General features: G+C 36.6%; 1 protein-coding gene across 1 annotated transcript in view; it reads right to left on the bottom strand.

The window, feature by feature from the left end:
- Positions 1 to 24587, bottom strand: part of Kcnn2 (potassium calcium-activated channel subfamily N member 2) — a 135686-nt gene that overhangs the window by 76955 nt on the left and 34144 nt on the right. The window contains exon 4 of the mRNA XM_010614158.3: positions 15188 to 15606. Coding sequence (XP_010612460.1) covers positions 15188 to 15606 — 419 coding nt within the window. The remainder of the gene's footprint in view (positions 1 to 15187; positions 15607 to 24587) is intronic.

The raw sequence follows: 24587 nt of genomic DNA, 5'->3' as shown, positions 1-24587 counted from the left end.
GTCACTCTCCACTGACAAGGTATTTGTGGAACACTAGCTTTCTGCGACTGCATACACTGGGTACTGGAGACATGCATATTTCGGGTTCGAACTTTATTTGCTACATAATTTATAATTTTCACCTGAGATGGTATCTGTCCAACCAACTACAGCCCATCATATCAGAAAGTACAGACTAGGGCCAGGGGTTTAGCTCAATGGTTTCACTGCCTGCCTTGCAAGCATAAGGTCCTGAGTTTGGTCCCAGTTACAAAAAAAAAAAAAAAAGAGGAGAGTATGGAATCAAATAATCATAACGTGCTGATCATCTGTTTAATAAAATCTAACTTTCTATTAATTAATAGAAAATACTTTCTGAGAGATTTCAGTCAGACTTGGGCCAGCCATCTATATGTCTCTGACCACGATCTGTACATGTTTGCTCAAAGGAAACAGTCTATGGCTGTGCACAGTGCAAACACTAGGAGACCACATGTATCTAATTACTGAAGAACACTGTATATAAATACTGTAACTTCTTTCTACATTTCTGTGGAAGAGTGTGTGTCTTAGTCTGCTTGGGCTACTATAACAGTTTAGCAATGAGTTATGAATAGCAGATGTTTATTTTTCACTACTCTGGAGGCTGAGAAGTCCCAGATAAAAGTAGGGGCCCATTGGGGTTCTGATGAGGGCTGCTTCCTAGTTTGTAGACCACCACCTCACAGGGCTGAAGAGATGAAGAGGCTCCACAGAGTCTCTTTCCTAAGGGCACCAATCCTATTCAGGGCTCCATGCTCATGACCTTATCACCTCCCAGAAGTCTCTGCTTCCTAATACAACACACTGAGGATTTGCTTTCAACATATGCAGTTTGGAGGAAAACAACCACTCCATTTTGTAGCAATAAGACATGTCTAAGACAACGCCAGTGATTTGGAGTTATCTACTTAAGCATCACAAAAGAAATTCACAGTCTCCAATTGTGCCTAGCAATGATTTTAACAACAGTTAATTAGAAGAATTGTTTTATTATAATACTAGGAACTAAATACAAGAATGAAAAACTGTAACACAATGGTGGTTCAAAGGCTATGCTTCTGAAAACAAAACAAAACACAAAACACAAGAAGATTCATTTCAATTTGAATCCATAGAAGCAAATTACAGACACAGTCTCTTTGAATTTAATCTCACTTGAACACTTAACCCAGATATTGGTTTGGTCTTTTTTGTTTTTTACAATTTCACCAAAGTAGAACCATACCTCAAGATTTCAACCTTTCTAACAAAGACAATCTATAAAAGGAAAAATAATATATGCTTAGATCAATAATAGCCAGGGCTATGCACAAAATAGATTGAAAAGTAATTCCAACAATTTAAGACTGTGTTGGAAAATTACAAAAACCTCTAGCATTCAAAACACCAACTCATTTTGAGAAAGAAATTCAGTTGCATTTTTCAGTCACATCTCAAACTACCTGTCTTATGTATGAAAAATGTGTCCATCAAAAACAATGAAGAAAGGGAATGTTATTCTTACCTACCCTGAAAGCTTCTAGGAAACAAAGTTCCTCAGGGCCAGAGTAAGTTCAGCCCAAATGAATCAGATCTAAGCCTGTCTGAAGGATCCAAGGGAATGAACAAGGAGGAAGAAGCTACAGTCTGACCCTAATATGCAATCCTTTTCAAACAATCATGCTATGGAAGTTCTAGAAATCCTATAAAACCCATTCTGTAAGTGCTTCCCTGGCCTATATAAATATAGTACCATAACCAACATATTGTCCCAGTATCACAGACAAATCAGAGCTTCTTCCTTTAGGTTGTTCTTCCTTTTAGGTTTATTTATGGAAAAAGGATAAAAATCTTAAGGGAAATAGCAAGAAAACTACATGAGAGATCTCAGCAGAGATTCTTACAAGAAAATCAAACAGGGATTATTTTAATCTCTTGCTGGTCAATTTCTCCCATGTTAATGAGACAGGCTTCCCTTGACCGAAGAAGCTCTGCTTTTGGAGGCAGAGACCATAGGACCAGGGTAATCATGGTCTTTTATTACAATATTCCACTACATAACAGCAATAAAGATCGCTTTACCCTTGTAACTGCCCTGAGAATATGTAGCATGGAGCCACTGCTCTACACGCTAAAATCTCAGTCTACATATTCCAGACAGTGATCTTGCAAGATGACTTTCGAGTCTTTCCTTTGTTAAAGGAAAGGCATTCTGCCAATATTCAATGACTAAGTTTTGAAGGCTTTGGGTCCAAGTCCACATAACCTGCTTCTCCACAACTTCTGGAGTAGATTTTCTTTTTCGTGATTCAGTGTTTATACTTTGTCACCCAAGGCTGATGAAGTTAAAACTGAGCAGACTAGATTCCTCAAGAGATCATAGCAATTCATTCATATCTTCCTGCATTCATATCTTTATTTAGTGCCAGAGGAGGTAGATTTACTTGGCTTATATAAAAATGAATTATGCAAGCATGTAGCTAGTCCTAGTCAGAATATCTTAGGTTACTGATAGTATAATATTTGTGCCTATTATCACTTAAAGCAATGTCAGTATTTGATCACAACTTACCAAACATTTATATTTGGTCCTAAAGATACACTGGTTATCTGAGAAGGGAGATTTAAACTCCTGATTTAAGCTTTGAAAAAACACAAATCTACCTTCTGACCCCAAAAGAAAGTTAAATATTCCTTATAATTTATAATATAAAATTGCACTTGAAACAAACTTGGCAAAAATAATGTTACTTTAGATCGGGGTCACCAAATTTGCTCTGTATAAGACAAATAATGAATAGTTTAGGCTTTGCAGACTACATATGGTATCTGTCACACACTCTTTTAGTCTCCAAAAATTTAAGAATATAAAAAATCTGTTGTTAGCTTGTGGACTTTACCAGAACAAGCTGTGGTCCAGATTTGGCCCGTGGGGTACTGTTTGCCAACATCTTCAGCGAGCTCAGCACTCTAAAAATAACAATTTAATATCCTCAATTTTTGCTATGTATCCCTACCAAAAAATGATCCATAAGCAGCACAAAGTAAGCCAAAGATGAAGCCTGATAAAACCTTAATAAAAAGTAAAACTGGATAAAGAACCATAAAATTCTCACTTTTCTAATTTTCCAATTTTCATTTTTTTCATTTCTCTTCTAAGAAGCCTTCTTGGACTTGTTTTGAGATATGGCTAGAGGAAGTTAAACCTGGTGGTTTAATATACATGGTGTGTGTGTGTGTGTGTGTGTGTGTGTGTGTGTACGTGTGTGTGTTTCCCCATAGCTATGGCTGTAGTAGGGATTCTCAGAAGGTCTACAGACCATAATGAGCAGCATGTTCCATGTATGTTCCAAGCACAAGCCATGAGTGCCTAGCTGTATTGTGTGTGTGTGTGTGTGTGTGTGTGTGTGTGTGTGTTTCTAAGGACTGAATCCATATGCTAGAAGCACTTTACCACTGAGCTACTTCCCCAGCACTTTTTATAATTTTGTTTTGAGACAGCGTCCTGCAAGTCATCCAGGCTGGCCTCAAACTTGTGATCCTTCTGCCTGTGCCTTTGTAGTAGCTGGGATGACAGATGTGTGCTGCTGGGTCCAGCTGCCCATTGCTATTAATGAGGCTTCAGGAAAGCACTCATGAAATGAAATACTTAACAGGATCCAAGTTGGCAGAGGGACTAAGAGCAGTGATTTTTGAACATGGGCAGTTTCATGAAAGGAAAAGATGGAATACTGCCTTAAGAGCACTTATTTTTGTCTGGATGTTTCTCTTCACCTTACTAAAGTCATCACAGACTAAGGTCCCTCTGACCTCCCTTTATAAATCCCAGCAATGACTGCAGCCATGCTGCTGCTGAGAGCCCATGAAGCAACAGCCAATATAAAAAGCCTGAGAGTCTGCCTGAAGTCTGTATGCTGCAGCAGAGTAAATGGCAGTACTCCCCAGCTGGACACAGAAAGGTTGTGAGTAGAGCTGTTCCATTCCTGTCACGTTTGTGGGAGGCCCTTCACCTGGCAGTTCAGCACATAAGGGGGTTTCAGATTTCCAAGTCCAATGTGACTGCAGTATTCAAGTATTCAGTGAGTGCCACTGTTTTTTGCCACTGTTTCACAAAAATTTTAAATTAACACAGAGTTCCTCATTAACCTGTGCTAACTTACTATATCATAAAACTCTACTTACTTACAAATAAACTAGTTTCTAGACAATGACAACGATGCCAGAATTTTTCTAACATACCAGGTATTATTCCTGTTAATGTTACTCTTCATAAAAACTCCAGTAGTTAGAGTTAACATATTAAGTCACTTATTACTATTAATAATTGTTGTCCCTGATGGATACAGATTTGTACTGAAACATTTACTCCACAGGTGCTTATGGAGGTGCAGCAGGTGACCTTGAGCTTGCCCTCATAGATCACTTGTATAGTTTCAGCTGATCAAGATATTAAAGGGCTCTGGGCTTTGGAGAGATCAAGATCACTCCCACTATGGTTTCTATCACTGAGGAGCATGACTGTGAGTTTTTGTGCTTTTATTTGAACAAGGTGGAGGATAGTATAGGCACACAAAGAATGCCTTCAAACTAGAGAAAACACATCCAACCCAAAAAGGATGACTTTTAAAATGTGCAATACCACTAACTACTGACTATGATAGCCTTCCTGGTACTTTTAACACCACATGCAACCTTCCTGCCACGGCATTTCCATTCCTTCTGCCATCCACCCATTCGGCATCGCACCTCTGTCCCAGATACCTGCCTCATCAAAAGTAAAGCCAACAGCCTTGGTGGGATTGAAAGTACAGAGACCCACAGACAAAGTAGGTGAATGGCACATGACAGGAGGGACAAAAGCTACCAACATATTATAAAAATGTAGACTCTGTAGACAGACATAGAAAACAGGGCAAAGTGGCTTCTCACTTCAGACACCTCTGAACTTCTTAGAGCCTATTAAAAAAAACATAGTATGTCATTCTTTTTAATGGTCAAATAGTATTCCAGTTATATCTACCATATTTTCTTTATCTCTTGATGGGGTTCTAGGTTGATTCCAATACCTTAGTCAATGTGACCAGTACAACAAAAAACAGGGGTGTGCTATGCTGGAGGACATTATGTTAAGTGAAATGAGTCAGACAAAATGACACATGTTCTCTCTCTTGTGAAAGCTAAAAAGTGTCAATATGAATAAAGAACATTAATTATTAGAGGCTGAGAATGGTGTAGGGTAAAGGAGGAAAGAGGGAGGTTTAATAAATTCTAGGGTTTCAGTGAGGTAATTATAGTTTATAACCTATTATATATTTTATGAATAACTAGAACGGAGCCCCAGAGTTCCCAAAGTAATGACAAGAGAGCGTTCATTACTTTGATTTGATCAGTACATGTTATATAGACATATTAAAAATATGACACAGAAGTTCTTAAATATGTAGAATTATTACATGCTAATTTAAATTTAGAAAAATGTTTATAGAGATAGAAATGTTCAGTACACTGATCATTACACATTATACATATATATGTATAGGCATGCATATATATTTACACACTACCCCAAAATGCATATAGTAAATTTTTAAGACAAAAAAAATTTTAGTAAATAGGAAGAAGCAATTCTGGGTTTTGGTACAATAAGAGAGTGAGAAAAAGGGAGGGAGAGAGAGGGAGGGAGGGAGAGGAGAAGGCAGAACAAAAATAATAACACTAGTAGATGTAAGAAAACTTACCTACTTTGATATATGAGTAAGCCAGAAATTCTAAGGGGACTGCTGATACAGGCTTTTCTGCGTCTATAGCTGAACCAAAACAATACTAAATGGATTTCTAGGATGAATTTCCATAGATGCCTAGCAGAGTCCCACTTTTGTTCGAAAACAGAATTTATTGCCACTAACATGTCAATCACATAAAATACTGGGAACCACTTTTATATAACAAGAAAGTCACTGAATGCAACATTTCACTATGATAACTGACACAAAAGTTATTTTCTGCTAATCTATTTAGATCTGAATACTTTATAGATCACTTCATGACTTTCATAATTACAAACCATGATTCTTACATAAAGTTTCTAAAGATTCAAAAGTTGCCACATCTAATACCAAAAATCTGTAGGAACTTATCTTTAAGTTGCACTTGATTGTCAGAATATTAAATGCAGTTCAATAAGCTGAAACAGGACATTTTATATAACACAGAAAGCTTTTTAGAAGAGAACTTGATGAGAGAAAACCTGAAAGCAAAGATACTAGACAGTAATTATTCAAATAACTTTTGCCTCTTGAACAACTGCAGAATCAACAGTATTGTATGTCAAAATTAGATACCACACACATCACTGTGAGTTGCACAACAGTGTGTCACTGTGACAAGAATAGGTAGATAGCAGACATCTCATGGGGCATTCTATGCGTAGAGTATTGCTTTTTCAAAGTCATGACAGTGGACTGTCATCAAACCTAACACAGTGCCACAAAGGGGAAGGAGGCTTTTCACAATGTGTAGATATATTCCTGATACATTATAAAAGTTTGCTTTTGGTCATGGAAGAAGCTAGGGATAAATCAAAACAATCTATTGCCTCAACTGAGGGAGAAAATAAAAAAGAATCACAAATATGTCCAAGGAGACAAGTCACCCTAAATAAGATAATGATAGATACTTTCTGGGCTTCATTCCTTAAGAGTTACTACAACCATCAAAGCAATGCAAGAACTGGAAAGGTTTTTAAGTAGAGTTCAAAGAATAATCTCCGTTGCTCCTTTCTTGTTACTAGCAAATAGCAGTTACTAGAGAGAAAGACTTCAGGGTAGCCAGGAGAAGCATGCAAAGCATAAAACCTAACAAGAAAAAAGGTCTCTTCAAAGAGCCTCATCTGCAGGATATACACTGCTCTTTTGTTTTGTTTTTTCTTGTACGATTTCAGGAGGCATGACAAGACTGATTTAGAGAAAGGCTAGTCTTCTGGGCTTCAATCCATTAAACACACACACACACACACACACACACACACACACACACACGCACAGTGAGAATGGAAATGAAAACACAAGCCACAGAAAGCAAATCGTGCATTAAAGGTTATCTAGATGTCCTCCCACAGCCGTGGCTTTTGGGAGGTGACTGTACATGGGTGTATGTGATACTGGTTAGTACAAAGAGGGTTCATAGCCTACAGCCAGGTCTGATGTTGTTGGGAAGTGAAGCCTGGGAGGAAAAGGCGGGTCACTATAGTCACCATTCTTCATCCTCCCTGGATGCCTCACTGGCTGCTGCTGCCTACCTGACATTAACTCTGAGATAAGGTGCTAACATGTTCTCACTGCCTATCAAGTTCTAATAACACTCAGGAAGTCCATTAACACGGACTAAAGGTTTAAAAGTTTAACACTACAAGAGGAGGCATTATTTTTCCACTCACAAAATACCCCAAATCTGTACATTTTATAGTGTGCAAAAGCACCATTCTGTCTTGACTTGTTATTTTAATGAAATTTTAAGAAAAGATTAAAAATTAGAGATAAATATTCAAAATGAACTAGAATTCAGAAAATCCTACAAACAATTAGAAAACATTTGAGTTTTCTCCATTCAGGCCCTATTTATGTTCAAGAAAAGTATTAATCTTCTTAAAGACAGAATAACTCAAATAGTAGGACATTTTCACTTAGACTTTATGTTCTTTCTTCCTATCAGTCACAGGAGCTCTGAAGATGTACTGAAAGACTCTGGGCCCAAGACTGAACCTTTTCTAGGTGGACAATTCTAGGGATTTCCCAAACAGGAAAACATTCAGGACATATATTTCATAAAATATGGACATCCATGTGGATGCCAGGATGGGCAAACTGTCATGAATTGCCACATCAGGCTGGAAGACATTAAGATTAGATACCTAAGCTGTTTCACTTTGAGTTTTTCCTGCTTGAACAGAATCACTTCAAGTACTTTCAACCTGCATTCTTCAAACCAGGATCTCAAAGCCCTTTGCCACACTTGATACTCTCCACTGTTTTCCCAGGAGGTAGATCGAAGAACACATTGAATCTTCATTGGAATGATGAGAAAATTGAGCTTGAAAGAGCACTGGCTTTTCTTTCCATAAGATTTTCAGGACCAATTTATTTGGGGAATATTACACTACACATCAGTGCTTTCCAAGTCATGGGTGCAAGATGAAGGCTCTCAAAGCATCCACTTTTACGAGTATAACTTGAAAGGGCCCATTTTAAAGTTGTGACTCATATATAAGCCTGAATATGCTATATCTATGTGTGTGAAGCAGAGTTGGAAATGTAAGTTTACAAAGTATTACATTACTATCAACCACAAATTACAATGAAATGCTTAGAGTTTACTTATCACTAGCTGAAACCTGAAGTGGTAAGAAATTATATAACTTATCCAGGATAATATTATAAATTAAGGAGCCAGCAGGATATGTTTGCCTAGTATTGTGACCCATATTTTATGATTACTTTTACAACTCTGAAGAAACTTATTCACAAGTAACTCATTTTAAATTTAAGTAAATCAGCAGGAAATAGGTATTGCAAATGATCAGGCCTTGAAAGGGAACAGGCCTCTGAGTTTCCTGAAAATACAAAATAGAATCATGATAGCAGACCAGAAAAATGAGCCAGTTCTCTAAAACGTACCTTGGCATTTCACATTCTCCTACATTTGATCCTATATCAATCATTAAAAAAAAACAGAACTAAGATTTTCAGATGCCATTTATCCCTTCCTCCTTGAAAAACTCTTTATGACATACAGAAAGAAAAGAAAACTAAAATGTGTTTGAAATGAGAAATGTGAAGATTAGAATTTACAGACTTCAAATGGAGTTTAATACATTTTGAAACTTAAAATGCTGTTTTATTTAACATGCTCTAAAAGGAAGTAATAAATATAAATATAAATCTTAAAAATAAACATAAATCTTAAAAGAATAGACTAATACCAAGTCACAAATAGGTATGTTCTATAGTGCTGCATTAACTTACTAGATATAAATAACTACTAAAACTATTTTTGTTTTATTGGTGCTCTGGAACAAAGATAATAATTTTAACTCAGTATGTATAAAACCAAGATGGTATTCAAGATGTTCCATTGAAAGTGGGACCCCAAATCGTGTATCTTCTATAAATTGGTGCTAAGAAGATGAATCTGTATCTAGTTACAAAACAGGATATTCTTATCCAATGAAAGTCTCCCTTAGCAACTCTTTCATAATATTGAGGTAAGAAGACACACTCAATCTTCGTGCGTAACGCAGGTATTTTATTTGAAACTTATGTTGCATATAGTTTTATTACGGGGCATGATTTGATTGGAATATTCTATAATATGACAATGTATGTTTCACCTGTGTTTAAGAAATCATCTTCAAAGCAAGTGAAAACAAAACAAAACAAAACAAAAAATACAACATAAAAGCTTATTAGTGACAGTTTAAAAAAAGAACTAGAATCTAACTTGGTTTCTCTCATGGAAGAAATGAAACACACTACTTTTAAGACACTCAACAGTAGATTCTAAATACAATTAAAATTAAGGCCTTTGTCAGGCTATCTTTGATAACTTAAAAAATAAATACCAATTTTTGGAGGCATGCTAGTTTTTAATCCTTTTATGCCTAGTGTTCAGTTTTTGGAATGACTCATAACAATGGAACATAATAAAAATTTTTCTCTTCAAATGCTTAATATTTTTATGGAACATATATGAATTTCATACAAAAGTTAAAAAATTTGTAACTTTCAGCATAAATGCGTTTAATAATGGAATTTATTCTTAACTCATCTAAAATGAAGTTTCCATTAGAAAAAATCTATTCCAAAGCAAGGTCCATTTTTTCTTCTCTAGTTCTTCCACTTTTAAAAAGAGCAAACCATTTTAATGGTCTTTTCCAAAATGTTTCCTCTCAACAAATTCATGCTTAATGCACATGTAAATACCCATGGACTTGAAACAATGAGAGAAATAACAGTAAGTTTATTTGACCACTAATGTCTTACTTAAATGAATCTTTTCCAGTGGCAGAAATATTACCTGGCATCTACTGCTTATCAGAGAATTTCACTATTTGCTTTTCTGCTTAGAAACACTGGCAGCAAGATTCCTAGCTCAACTTTTCCCTTGCCCTTCTCTCTATCCCAATTCAGCCTGCCCCAATCCTACAAAGTTAGTTGCTGAAAGAAAAAGAATCTATAGAACATAGAAACATTTTTTAAAGTTCCCAACTGTGCAGAATAGGTTGGAAATCCTTTCTCTTGGAAATTTCTGTAATATCAGGTTGAGTATGTGTTCCAGAAGACCTGTCCAAATAAATACCACTTTTTCCCCTTAGAAATGCCTATATGCATTCACACATTAAGTGCTCTCAGAACCTTCAGAGTGAAAAAGAAGCAAAACAAAACACAAAATACTTTAACACAGCACTGGCCCACAATATACAGGTCTTCTCCTTGCAAAACATTTCCTATCTTCCTCAGGAACAGTGTATGGGGTGACACACGGGTTAAATAGCTGCCAAGGGTCTTTACAAGACAGGCCCTGATGGTGCAAGCCAAGATCAGATAATTCCCAATTCACATCAAGCTCTGGGGTTCAGGTTTCTTCTACGACATAAATATCCTTGAAGTTTCTCCTAATACATTCTGATTAAATGCTTTGCTCTACCCCCATGAAAAAATCTATCAGCACCAAGTCACAGTTAACAGAGAGCTTCAGAAGAAAATACTCTTCCTAGGCTTGCAGTCCACCTCAATATAAGGCCAAACTTGAATCAAAGAGCATGTAGATCACACGGTCCAGGAAAGCTACTAACAAACAAATAGAGGCCACAGAAGTAATGCCAAGGACCTGCTACTCAGCATGCTCCTATCATTCACTCACTCATTCACTGAATTATTCATATCTAACAAACATTCACTTATTTATATTTATAGAAAATATAAAATATACATATTTAAAAATTATATACACATATATAAATACAAACATAAATACGCATACTATATATAAAATTTACAAATAAATAAATCAGAAGTGCAGGATGTATGGGAGTGGGAGAGAGGTCATAAAGAATAGACACCTCCTATAAGATGCCATCCCCATTAGGAGAGAACATTTTTCAAGAAACTTGTAGAATTTGGTGCTTGGTAGGGCAAGGAAAGTTTTGAGAAGAAAAAAAAAACTTCTCCAGAAAGCTGCTGAATTAATATATTCCGAGAATTCTTCTCATTAACTAAACAGAGAATTTTTATCAAGTATGACCCTCTCCCTGTAATCCAGAGGGCATGCTTAGACGGAACAAAGATGGAACTGTGGGCGTTCCTCCAACCCATACCACAAACCAAATAAATAGGAGGGCTACATGTATTAAGTCTTGGGAACTTCACAAAAGACAGACAGAAAGGACGGAGGGAGGGGAGAAGGAAGAGAAGAGAGGAGAGCAGAGAGGAGAGATGGAAGAAGGCAAGGCAAGCTACGCAGAAAATAAACATTCAAGGAAGTGTAAGTTGCCGGTGACACCATGTTCAAAATTTAAACTTTGTGGGAAAACATTTCTGTTTTCAACTAAATCTCTGCATCTTACAGTCACAATCTAGAGATTCTGTTCAACATAATGGGAAGTTTAATGAAAATCAAGTGTGGAAAATACACTACCATGATGCTGGGGAATGACATTTTTTTCCATACACATTTGTCTAATTATACAGTGTTAAATTTGAAAGAGGAAGTCTTATCAAGACATTTAGTTTGCAAAAGAAGAAGGAAGCCAAGGCAAGAATAAGATAGTTATCCTGATGTCACTCAACCCTTACAGCACAAAAATGCAACTAAATCTCAAGTCCCAGTTCCGATTCTAGCCTCTGTCTCGCCCACACACCAGACTTGTTGATTGTTCCCCTTGTGTGATTGCTGACTACAGAGTCTCATCTTGCTATGAAGCAATCAATTTTCCGTGTTTACTGCCTCTTAATATGAAAACAGGAATGGCCATTATCTACTAATTTCAGCACCTTATTAAAAAAACACACATCCTTTGTACTATGATTTTCTGCATTTAGTGACAATAGGTTAAACCAGCCAAGATGAAATCTTATTTAAGAGAAAACACATGGCATATGCACAACTTTGAGGTTATTTTAATCGAGCCCCAGGGAACAGATGCACTAGAGACCACCCATGAACATGCACATACGGTTAAACTGTGCTTTTACATCCATTCTTAACATTGTAAGGCATACATTTTATCTTAGGCTAATCTTTATAAACTGAATAGGTATGCCAACAAAAGTTTTTTGTATTTATTCTTCAAACTTTATAGGCACATCTGTTGCAGAAAATATCAAAATATTGTAAATACTATGACTGTAAGAAAACAAAGCATTAACATAAGGAGTCTACCTTTCTTTAAAAAGAAAACTTTTATCCTTCAAGTGCCGTATTTATGTAGAGAGGTTCAAAAAAAAAAAAAGACTCAGATGCATGATATTAAAAAAAAAAAATCACTGAAAATTTTCCACCAAAAACTAGTGGACTCAATAAACATGCTGGCATTGCCTAATCCCTTTTAAATGACAATAAGTTTTAAACAAATAAGAAAAAATTATAAAGCCATCAAGACAACAGCGAGTGACAAGATGGTAAAAAAAGAAGCTAGAAAGCTGACTTTTCAGACTTAGCTGATTCAAAAAAGCAGAATCCTAGAGCAACTGTTGAAAAATTAAGAAGCGATCCTACAAGTACTGAGAATCAAAGCATCTTTCCACTGACCCAGACTGAGGCCACTGAGGACCAGCACCCCTGAAGGAAGGGACAATGTCAGAGCTTTAAATGGGAGGACAGGTTCAAAGGCTGCAAAATTTAACATCTAGATTCTGCCTTTTATTCTCTGCATTCTGTTTTTCTTTGCTAATTTGCCACTAGTCTAGAGATTTATCATCTGCAAGGGCAAAACAGATCTATGGATTGAAAGGAGGGCTTCAAACACTAAGGAGAGGAGCAGTGCTGCACTAGAGCCATGTCAGTAAGTAAAGGCTGCTATATATTTACTGCTGAGATCTATTTTTTTGTGCTGCTACCCACACAGCAAAAGGAAACATTAAGTAATATTTTTAAATTTCCAAGAAAGATTGAACAGACCCACTAAGCTTCCAGTGGCATGGACTAAAACAGTAACCCCAATATCCTTGCACAATTCTAGAACACCAATTCTTAATGCAGAAAAAGAACAAATATGAAAATAATATTGGACTGTTGGACTTTGAGCACCAAAGGAAAACAAAGCTTTCGATATTCTGCAGCAAAGTGATTTCCAATCTACAGTTTTATACCTAGTAATATTATTATAAGAAAAAAATAAATATTGCCATATCATTAAAGTCTCAAAAATTTTCTCTCATATGCATTATATTTTCTGAGAAACTCCGGGCAAAGCCGGGGATTTAGCTCAGTGGTGCCACAACTGCCTCTCAAATGCAAAGTCCTAAGTTTGATCTCTGGTACTGCAAAAAGAAAAAGAAAAAAAAAAAAAGACTAGCAGGTGGATTTACCAAAATAAAGCAGTAAATGAAGAAAGGTAGCAAAAGAATGTTCAACAAATAAGAGTATTGAACATAAAAATGAGGAAAATATATTCTGAACATGAGGGAGGTCAGAAATTTCGAAGAGTTATTTCTATAAGTTGAAAATGATAGATTTAAATAGAATAAAACAATATTTAAACAATGTGTGAAAATTTAGAAGTATACAAAAAAGGAAATAAAAATAAGGAATAAAATAAATTTTTAATTTCAAAGAAAGGTGTGCAAAAAGGAAAAATTATGATACCCTGTATTGTTTAGCTTCAAAGAAATTTACATAGTCAAAACAATGTAAATATATAAATATGAGCTACAGATTCTTGGGATCAATAATTTACTAGCAAGCTGTGGGGATGGTAAAAGGGTGTGTATAAGGGAAATAAAGCTAAAACCCTAACTGCCATAATATGAAGTCAATAAGTAGCTCTAAAAACAGAAACATCTGGATGAAGCAAGATAAGCGATTTTACTGAGAAATATGAAAAATAATTACCAAAGGAACAGTTAAAAAAATTTGAAATCTTTGCCAAAAAGTAGAAATCGAGTGGAGAACGTTATGGATTTATTTTTTCCCCCCTTTGGTGGTGGTGGTGGGGCATGACAACAATTCTCATACAGACTTTTTTCTTCTTTAAACTATATGTGTTTAACTTTTATTTTAAAAAATTAAGTTTTACAAAAACCTAATTACTACAATGACCATCATGGGACATTTAACAGTCCTACAAACCTGTCATTCTCATCTTTCTGAGACCAATGTACCTTGAATCTTCTTACCCAAGGTCATGAAACGTTGTTCGTGACCTCATTTTGATATAGCTCTTCCCGTCACTTATAAATCTATTTTTTGTTCGTTAAATGGCAAAGTGAACATTATTGGTGCTATAACTGATTAATGCAGATTTAGAAAGCATCTCCTAAAACCTGACAAGGTCTTTTTAGCTCCAGACGACCTGAGCTCTTCAGTCAATAAAACCAGCAAACACTGCCTCTTTTTACTAATTCCTGAAAGTCCAATAAAAACTTGTGGGAACGCATACATAAGCTCCTTACCAAGAAAGTGTGAACACTAATTACTAATTCCTGAAAGTCCAATAAAAACTTGTGGGAACGCATACATAAGCTCCTTACCAAGAAAGCATGTGAACACTAATATATATACACAGTAAGGTCAACAAACCACTTTAAGACACTCCCTGAAGTTCAGGCATCCGCACTTTTCAACAGGATTTTTATCGCAACAATGATCAATGCTTATAACCACTCAGGCACAAAACTGACTCCTTAAGTGACATTTCCAATACACAAATCCAAGAAAAATCTTGGTCTCGAAATATAGGCACAGACTGTAAAGCCAATCCTCTACTAAAAACCGATCAAACTGGAAAGAAAAACACACAATGGTGAAGGAATTTGCTCCATGCAACAATCTTGAAGAAGACTTTGTCATAGTCATTTAAAAGAAGCTTGTCAGAGAATCCAAAATTTTCAAGAATAAGTCTAAAATATCTTTTCTCCTCCTTTTGAAGATACTATATGGAAAATTACGTTCTCAGGAAAAGAAACAAACTTACCTTTCACAAGCTCGGACAGTCCATGCGGCAATTATCCATAATGAGATACTAAAAACCAAGAGCACAGTTCCTGGGCATATAGTCATTAAAGTCTTCATAACAAAACGTGTATTGAAGTTTATCTTATTAAGTGCTCCAATGCTTCTAGAGGAGGCATCAGTGAACAGTTTGCTATGTAAAAGCATGACTCTGGCAATCAGGTAGAGTCTTAAGAACATTGGTATAGATAAAATAATGTCCACATCAGCAGTGGTTGTGGAAGGGGTATAGGAGAAGGCAAGCCGGGCCGTCCATGTGAACGTGTAATTCCCAGGTATGGGATGAATAGCACACACCAGTATTTCCAAGCAGATGAAGAAAATACGCTCATAAGTCATGGCTATTCTCCAGTCATCTGCTCCATTGTCCACCATGAATAACTGAAAAAATAAAGTAGAAAATCAGCTTCAGTATGGCATGAATGGTCTACAAGTGTTAGCGCAGATTTTAACAAGACATTACAGATGATTTCAGCAATTACAGTAAACTAAAGGGCAGAAATTTTCAACCCTAGCCAGGTATACTGGTTTTTGCTTTGTTTTAGTTTTTCTGTAAAAGGATACTGACACCATAAGGGAACTTCATATTGTAAAAATTAAAATTAAAAACTTGCTACATAGGAGCTAAAGATATTTTGGTGTTCAGAATCCAGGATAAGTAGAGAAGTATCACTGTTTTAAAATAAGGGGTATGGGGCTATCAATAATGAAATCCCCTCATATGTAATAAAACAAGACTTGCCTTATAGCAAATTGTCCTCTTTAAAAGACTGGGTTTAAGCCATTACAAAATTCTAACTATTTAAGATAAAATCTATTTAGGGTACCTCTGAAATCAGTTAGTTATACCCTTTGATGTAACAACACATGAGCGTTCTTACAAGAAATTTTACTCTTGGCTTCTGCGAAAATTGCAAGAAACCCAGAGAAAAATGCGGCAGAAATATTTATTCCAGTTTCCTTACTACTAGTCAATTTTTTTTTTAAAGACTGGGTCTTGAACTTGCTGTGTAGCCCAGGCTGGCCTTGAACTCACCTCAATCCCCTTGCCTCAGCCTCCCAAGTGCTGGGATTACAGGCGTGCACCACCATGCATGCCTGTCTTGCTATTCAATTTTCTATTCCTTTTCTTCTATTTTCCCATTGCCTTGCCTAATTATTAATTCATTTTCAATCATTCTTTAACAAAGATTCCTTTTTCCTATTTCTATAACTCTCATACCACAACGAAAGAAGATAAACTGAGAATACAGAACGAACATCTTTCTTCCTTGGCTGTTTGTAAACAAGTCTACCAGGCCCGAGCAGTCCATAAATAACCAGCAGCATTTGGAAATGTGTGGTATCTTTTCTGGCTGTCACGATGACTTGTGGGGGCTACTGGCATTTAGGGCCAGGAAGCCATGGATGCCAACTGTGCTGCAGTGCCGGAGTCCCACGCACTAGGGAGACCTGTCTGCCCAGAATGCCAATAATGCTCTCCCACTGAGAAAGACGTCATGTTCTCTGCCTTCTGCTCAGTAGCCAACTCAGGCAGGAAGCCCGAGATGAAAGCAGCCCAAAGGAGAGCAGTGTATTCTCAGGTAAAAGAATCACGATGAGGCAGGAGGAGCAGAGTCACACATGGCCGGATTCTGTGTGCACTGCTCTTCCAGGGTCAGGAAAGTGCTACTCCCCCATTTGGATGGTGCAAATCCACATTCTTGCTTCATCACTCTGTAGTTGACAGCTACTTCCCATATTATTCAAGGTGGTTGCTACCTCAGTGTTACTTCACAAAGAGAGGAATCTAAGGACAAAAACTGTCACTTTCTTCTGGTACCTCAAGGCAATGGAGAAGTAGCATAATCTCATCAAACACAGAGCAGAATTTTGATTGTCTGCTTTCTTCAGCAAACTCGGCCTTGAAAACAGTTTGTAAAAGTCAAATCCAGCTCCAAACAGGCTAAGAATCACCAAGACTCCAGGGGACATAAGAAGGGCAGCAGATCCTGAGTACAATCCCAAGAGTGGCTCCCCACACCATTATGGGCAAAGGCAGGGCAAATGCAGGATAAATATCTTTCCAGTTAACTGGGTAAGGAGCATCCATTTACATGTGTCCTTCGGGCACAGTGCTTACTAGAGACCCTGCCTTCCCCAGACTGCCTTCCTGCCACCACACAGAAGGGCCTAGCTCCTCTAACTTCACTGGACTCTTCCTTTTCTACCTCCTTTTCATCACTTCACCTCCCCAGCAAGGCTATTCTCTCTACTGAGCGACCTGGCTTTAATCCTAACTGCACTGCTATGTTTTACAGCCTCTGCTGGACCTGCTCAGGTAACACGCAATCCGGAACTGGGTGTCCAGGCTGCTGCGGGTGGAGTCAGGCCTTCACACACCGGTGCCTTCCAGCTCAGCTGAAACCCTAGTGTCACCCATGATTACTCCCTTGTCTACCTAACATATTTCCCTCAAGAGTCACCTCTGTTTCCCTCCCTTCACATCCACTCTTTCTCCCTCAGAGTAAATACCTTCTATTGCCTACTTTTAGCCACCTAAAAGGCTATACCATCTATAGCCTTTTGTCCTTTTCTTTTGCTTCACATGTACTAAAACAATGTTACACCAAAACCCAGTTCCCCGGCACTGAGAGCTTCCTGCTTGTGCTTCCTCCCTCACAGGAGAGGACACAAACAAGGTCACATCACTACCATCTAATGAAACAAAATAAATCAAAGCCAAACAACAACAAAAACAAAAGCCAGAAACCAAGGAGAACCCTGCCAGGCTTTGTCTGCCTCAGGGTGTTTGTTGGCTCACCTCTCCTTAGTGTGGATATTGCCACCATCAGCCCACTAACACTGTTCTTACAAAGGTCACTAAAGGTCTCTTTATGATGAAATCCAGTCTTCCTGTTTGAAGTTTTTATCTCACGCCCCCATCATTTCTTCCTTCCTGAAGCAGATCTCTTCCCTTAGCTTTTATGACACAATGGCGTGTTCATCTGCTGCCACCTCAGGGATCCCAGGTCTCTTTCCCCACTTGAGAGAGTCACTGTTCTTCTGTGGTTCACCCCTAACTCTTCTCTAACTCTACACCCTCCTTGGTGACCTCATCCTGTACCTTCCATCACCAGAGATATGGACACCATATCCTACCCTCCAGTGACCTCTTTAAAATGCAAATCATACAATTCCATTACCTTCAAGATTCAAACTATCCAAAACCTCTGCCTCATGAGTAAAGTCCAATCTACATCCACAGTAGATCAGGAGACCTATAACCTACTGCCTACTACTCCCTACATTTCCCTATGATTGCAGATTCCAGAACACATTGCCTGAATCCTGTTTCTGTGTCTGCTCCATCCTGTCCTATGGCCTATAAAGTCTTCATCTAGCAAATCCTTATTCCTTCAAGAGCAAACTCTGTATTACCTTAATAGTCCTTGTCTTAACCAAGTCTCAAAACATGCCTTTGTTCCACCGTGATCCTTGTATGCTCCTCTTACTGAAGCTGTCACAGAGGACAAAAAAATTTTATAAAATTATCACCTCTACCTGTCTCTAATGCTCCTCGAGGATGGGAACCACAGGTAACTAGCAGAGGACAGAAAACAAATGCTTGTTACAGGAACTGATGCTTCTCACTTACTAATGACTATCCCAATCAATGGCTAAGTCTTGATGTTCATTAACTATGTTCATGGAACATAAAATACTAAAGCAAAATGCAAGTGAATCCACATTTTTCAAATTTATAGAGAATATATCATACTCAACAATAACTTGCTGCAGCAGCATAATTTTGTAATTACAAAGACAGTCCAGATAACTTTCTTCTTTTGTAACTTCCCCACAAACGTGTTCTAGTTCATCATTTCCTTTTACCATAGGGCATTTCAATACCTGAAATGATTTTATTTTTGGTTTCATTTTTATCCTAGCATATGTTTAAATGTTAAGGTGAGAAAGAAATTTTTTATTCTGGTTGCCACATAATTCCCACCCTAAACATTGCTACATTGTTTAGAGGTAATAAATATCCAGAGTACAAAGTACTACCTGTCAGTGCTATGCTACATACTAACCATACAACAGGATTTATAGAAGACAGTCTGTCTACTGAAACTTTGACTAGAAAAGAAAAACAGAGTCAAGAATGCCTGCAAGAAGCAATTTCATAAAGCAATCATGTCTTTGGACAGGGCTATGAAGGAAATAAACAAGAAATGAAATATAAAATAATCTTTTGCAAATGAGAAGGGAGCCAAGAGATGGAGGGAGGTAGAGGGAGAAAAGGATAAGGGGATTAAAAAAATAATAATTAAGACGTGGTAGTGCACAAGTCCCCAAGATGAATGTAATCATTATGTACTACAAACATGTACTGATACAAATTAAAATTTTAAAAAAGCAACAGCGCAAAAAATTAGACATGACAGCAAATGCAGTTGAGGGAAGACTTGTAAAGAAGTATCATATATCCAGCAAGTCCTGCATAATAACAACCAGCCACATAAACAGCTAGGGAAATAAGATCTTGCACAGGGAAACAACATCTTGCACAGGGAAACAGCAAATATAAAGGCCCCGGGCTTTATACAGGTTTGCATGCTTATTAAGTAAATAAAAGAACACTATAGTGGCTAAAACTTGACGATCAAGGGGCAGAGTCAAACAGGCTGAGTATGAAGAAATAAATTAGCACATTCCATTAAAAAAAACCAAAACAAAAGAAAAACAAAGAAAAGAATAATACCCAGAAAACAGCAAAGTTCTGTTGCTGTTGTGGTACCTGGCACCATTTTTTTTATTAGCATCTTAATCATCATTTGGAAAGAGAACATTCTAGAGTAATATCATTAAATATAGCTCTGATAAAGCATGGTCACTACTATGTATCATAAAGCAGGTACAAGATATTTTACATTCACAGAGGTATGATACAGTACCGTCCTACATCAATAATAATAGAATAAGTTTTGGTTTGAAATTTACTTTGTGTGCAAATAAGATTGCTACCCCTGTTTTTTTCTGGGCTCCTGTCACATGGAGAATTGGTTTCTATCCTTTCACTTTCAGTCTATGGGCTTCTTTTTGCATTAGGCATGTTTCTTGTATACAACATATTGTTGGCCATTTTGCCAGTCTATTTCTCTTGATTGGCGAGTTGAGACCATTGAGCTTGATGGTTATAACTGATATGTACTGACTTATTATTGATATGTTATTGACCTTTTGTTGACTCTTTTTACTTTTTCACCTTCTCCTTTTAGTTTCTTGCCTTGCCTATTTGATTTGCTCTGTTGGGCCTCATGATACTGTTGCCTTCATCGTCTTTTTCTAGGATCTTGTTTAGAATTGCTTGTAGTGCTGGTTTGGTAGTAATGTAGTTTCTCAGGTGTTCTTTGTCATGGAAGTGTCTTATTTCCCCCTCCATTATACATATATTTATAAATTGAATTTTGGGAAACTTTAATGGGGCTGTCAACTTTGGAAAAAGTTATCCCAATTTACTGTGTTGAGTTGGCATTGTACAGAAATGGACAGCCATACTGGTCTAGAAATGTTAATTTTTTTTTTAATTCCATGTGTACAGGGGTAACGCATTGTACTAAATATGTAAGGTCATATCTATGTGGGTTTGATTACAGAAACTAATAAAGTATTCTCTTTAAAAAAATAAAAAAAAAAAAAAAAAAAGAAATAAATTAGGACTGGATATGCAGGACTTGTTGGCTATAGCATCCAGTCTGGGTTTCACTCCAAGAGCAGTGAGAACCCACTGAAGGGCATAAGGTAGGAAACCGATGTGACTTACAGCTTGAAGAGTTCCTCCTCTCTGGAAACCAGAGAGGCAAGTATGGAAGGGTACAAATTAGGAAGTTCTGCTGCATTAGACTGGATGTATCCCTGTGACCTGGTATTTTTATAGGAATGGAGCCACTGGGTACCCTGGACATAAGGCTCGGGGATATTGTTAGGATTTTTAAATGTGCTGAATGTGAGAGCAATAAAAGAAAGAAAACAGTCATATTTATTGAGTTTCTCCCCCTAAAAACATGGATGGAGGTGCCATTTCCTGAGAACATTTCCTAGGCCTTAAGAGGTGAAGAAAATAAAAAAAAAGAAAAGGCTCTATTTTTATTGTTATCTGGGTACAGATCCAAGTAGGTAGTAAGTTGTATAGATCGCACCAAGTCTGGATTACTGAAATAAATTTGAGACTGTGAGGCATCAGTATGCAAGGAGTTTTATGAAAACAAAGGAAAAATTAGAGAAAGTACAGAGGAAAGGACACGACAGTGTGCAAGGCCACGTTCTATAGAACCTCAAATGTGGAGGGCAGCTGGAAGGTTATAAGAGGAAATGAAATGCAGCCATCTGTGAAGTAGGAGGAAAAAAAGTGTTATCCTAGGAGTCAAGGGTGCCAGCTGTCCATTAAACTGTAAACACCATTTACCAGATTTAGAGATGTGCTAATATTCTGTACGGACAATGAGAACATTCTAAACATCAGTCATTCAACAGCTTTTTCAATGTCAAATATTAAAATCCAATTGGACAAACATGCTGTTACATTCCATACAGCCTCTATAATGTGTATGATCTGTTTTAAGTTCAGTTGTGAGGGAGTTTAAGTAATCAGAAGGACAGATATTAAAAGCATATCTATTTTCACTTGTCATTCTGAGATTCTTAAAGAAGACTTAAGGGCAAACGTGTGACAGTTTAATCTGCTTTAATTCGAGAGCTGTGGATAATGTTTGTCTTCAACAGATGTCTCAAGTAACTTGCAGATCTAATACCGGACATGCCCTCAGAATATATCCCATTAGAAGCTTTAATTTTCCAGGATAACTATTTTGCATTTCTTCAGATAAGCAAAATTGTCTAAGATTAACTGGCATTGAGAGTCCTCAGGGGAAGGGGTGTGGAATTAGTGTCTGGAACCTTCCATATGAAGGTAATGCAGGGCATCACTGAGTACAAAACTGAGGCTGAAAAAATATACACTGAATAAAGTAATTTTCATCAGGTATTTAATAAATGTAGTATAAGGAGAACAGGAAAATTCTGAAAAGGAAGATTAGCAAGCTGAATCAGCCATAATTGATTTTAAAACAGATTAATGACTAAAATCATGTGGTGCTGGCACATACAATAACAGAGGCCAATGGAACAGAACAGAAAGTCGAAAACAGACCTGATATACTGGGAATTTTATACTATTATGAAAGGTAGACTTCAGTATCAGTAAAAATTTTTATTGAAAAATTATTTGAAAACAACTAGTCATCTTAAGTCAAGTTGAACCGAGGCTTCATACCCAATATAAAGTATTGAAAGTATGTGAAAGATCTAGATATAAAAATGAAACGACTATCATTCTGTGAACTCAAAGAAATACAGGCCTTTGAACTTTGACTCAACCCCAAAGCCTTCAAAGACCGATACACTTGACTTTATCAAACTTTTATTCTTTGCTCTTACTAAATGATGATAAACAGAATAAAAAGACAAACACTAAACTGTGGGTAAAGTGTTGACAATTATTACAAGGGATTAATTTCTCTAATATTAAAAGTTTCTACATATTCTTAAGGAACAGCACCACAGAAAAATGAACAAAAGATATATCATATCACTGAAAAGGAAATTAAAATTGTTCTTAAACTTTTTATTTTTTTTCTTTTTTGGTACCAGGGTTCGAACTTGGGTCCTTTTACTTGCGAGGCAGGCAGTAGAACCACTAAGCTAAATCCCCAGCCCACCTAAACTTATTTTTTAAGATGATGCCCAACCTCGTTCATGGGAGATAATGAGATACTTTTTAAAAATCTGGACAAAAGACTAAAAGTAGTATAGCATGCTACATTACTGAGGATGTAAGGAAACAGTACTCATACATAGTACAGCTAGAAATATAAACTGGTTCAACTCCTGAGGAGGGCAACTGATCAGGTAGGTTAAAAATCCACATCTTCTTTCACCATGCAATTCCATTTTCTTAGAATAAAATTCCTTATATCAATATATTTGTATATATTGTGATAGTGAATGCATATGGTTAATATGCATTAATGCATATAACGTTAATGCATAATAATGTGCATATGGTTAATTTTGCTACTCTAATAAAGAAATAATCTGAATAATCAAATAAGGAAATGGATTAAGGGAATTTCAGATCAAATGGAATAGTATGCAGTCAAGAAATAAGAGGAAACTTATTGGTGTATTGTTAAAGAAAGTAGGCAAGCAGTTTGGTTTTGTTTTTTTTTTTGTTTTTGTTTTTTTGCAGTACCAGGGATGGAACTCAGGACCTTGCACTTCTGAGGTAGGCACAGCACCACTGAGCTAAATCCCCTGTCCTGGATAGCAATTTTTTTTTAAGTATATGCTGCTATTTGTACAGTTTAGTTAAAGGGAAAAACTTTGTATTTTATATGCATAAAAGACCTCTGAAGGAAGAGTGTAGAAACTAATGGCAAGAGCCACTTAAGAAGAGTAAACTGAAGTATTGAGAACTGGAAATGGAAGGGAAGTTTAATTAAGTAATCTTCAATATTTTTACATTGGAATCATGTGAATAAAATTAATAAAAACTAGGGAAACTGTACTTTCTAACAAATAGTCTGTTTGAGCAAAACTACAAAACTGGAAAGTTGTAACTACAGACTGATTGAAAACACAGGGATCCACTTTATAGCTAAAATATTTTGCTAGCTGAGGCAAAACCTTGAACCATTATGTTACATAACTGTTTTCAGTAGTACAAACAAAAATAAATAAGATTTCTTGTTTAACCTTTAAACCAAACAGTCAACAAAAATGTTTTTTTAATCCACCTGTTGAATGCTTCGATATATAAAGTTTTGTTGGTGCAAAGTTTAGAAAGCGTCCCACTATTTGATGAGGAAAAAACCAATGTGAGTCATTTATATTTGTATTTATATTTAAATGTATGCTAAGGAGTCATGCTGCAGAAATATGATTACAAAAGAGGGCTCAAAAGAGACTACACTGTACAGTGTTGCTCAGTGCTTTTCCCACCTTTAGCACACAAGCTGCATGAAATCTTCATATAACTCCTGACTCTGAACTTTCAAGTTTAGCTTTAAGGCACTTCAGGCACAATGACCTGAAACACAAATATACCAAAATGCAGTCATCGAAAAAAGATTAGAAACTAGATTTTGGATGTAATACACTGAAAAACTCACTACAGAGACAATATTTTAAAAAATGAATCATGTCTTTTAGCTTATTAAAATTTTAGTTTATTAATACCTGTGTATAGTACATAATGCTTACATTCCTGTGGGAAGTTGGTACAGATACATAGCATATCTTTTTTTTTTTTTTTTTTTTTT

The sequence above is a fragment of the Fukomys damarensis genome, unplaced genomic scaffold (genome assembly GCF_012274545.1).
Source record: "Fukomys damarensis isolate Sample0158 unplaced genomic scaffold, DMR_v1.0_HiC HiC_scaffold_9, whole genome shotgun sequence".
NCBI lineage: Eukaryota > Metazoa > Chordata > Mammalia > Rodentia > Bathyergidae > Fukomys > Fukomys damarensis.
The sequence above is the reverse complement of the archived record's forward strand: the minus strand, read 5'-3'. Positions and strand labels throughout refer to the sequence as shown.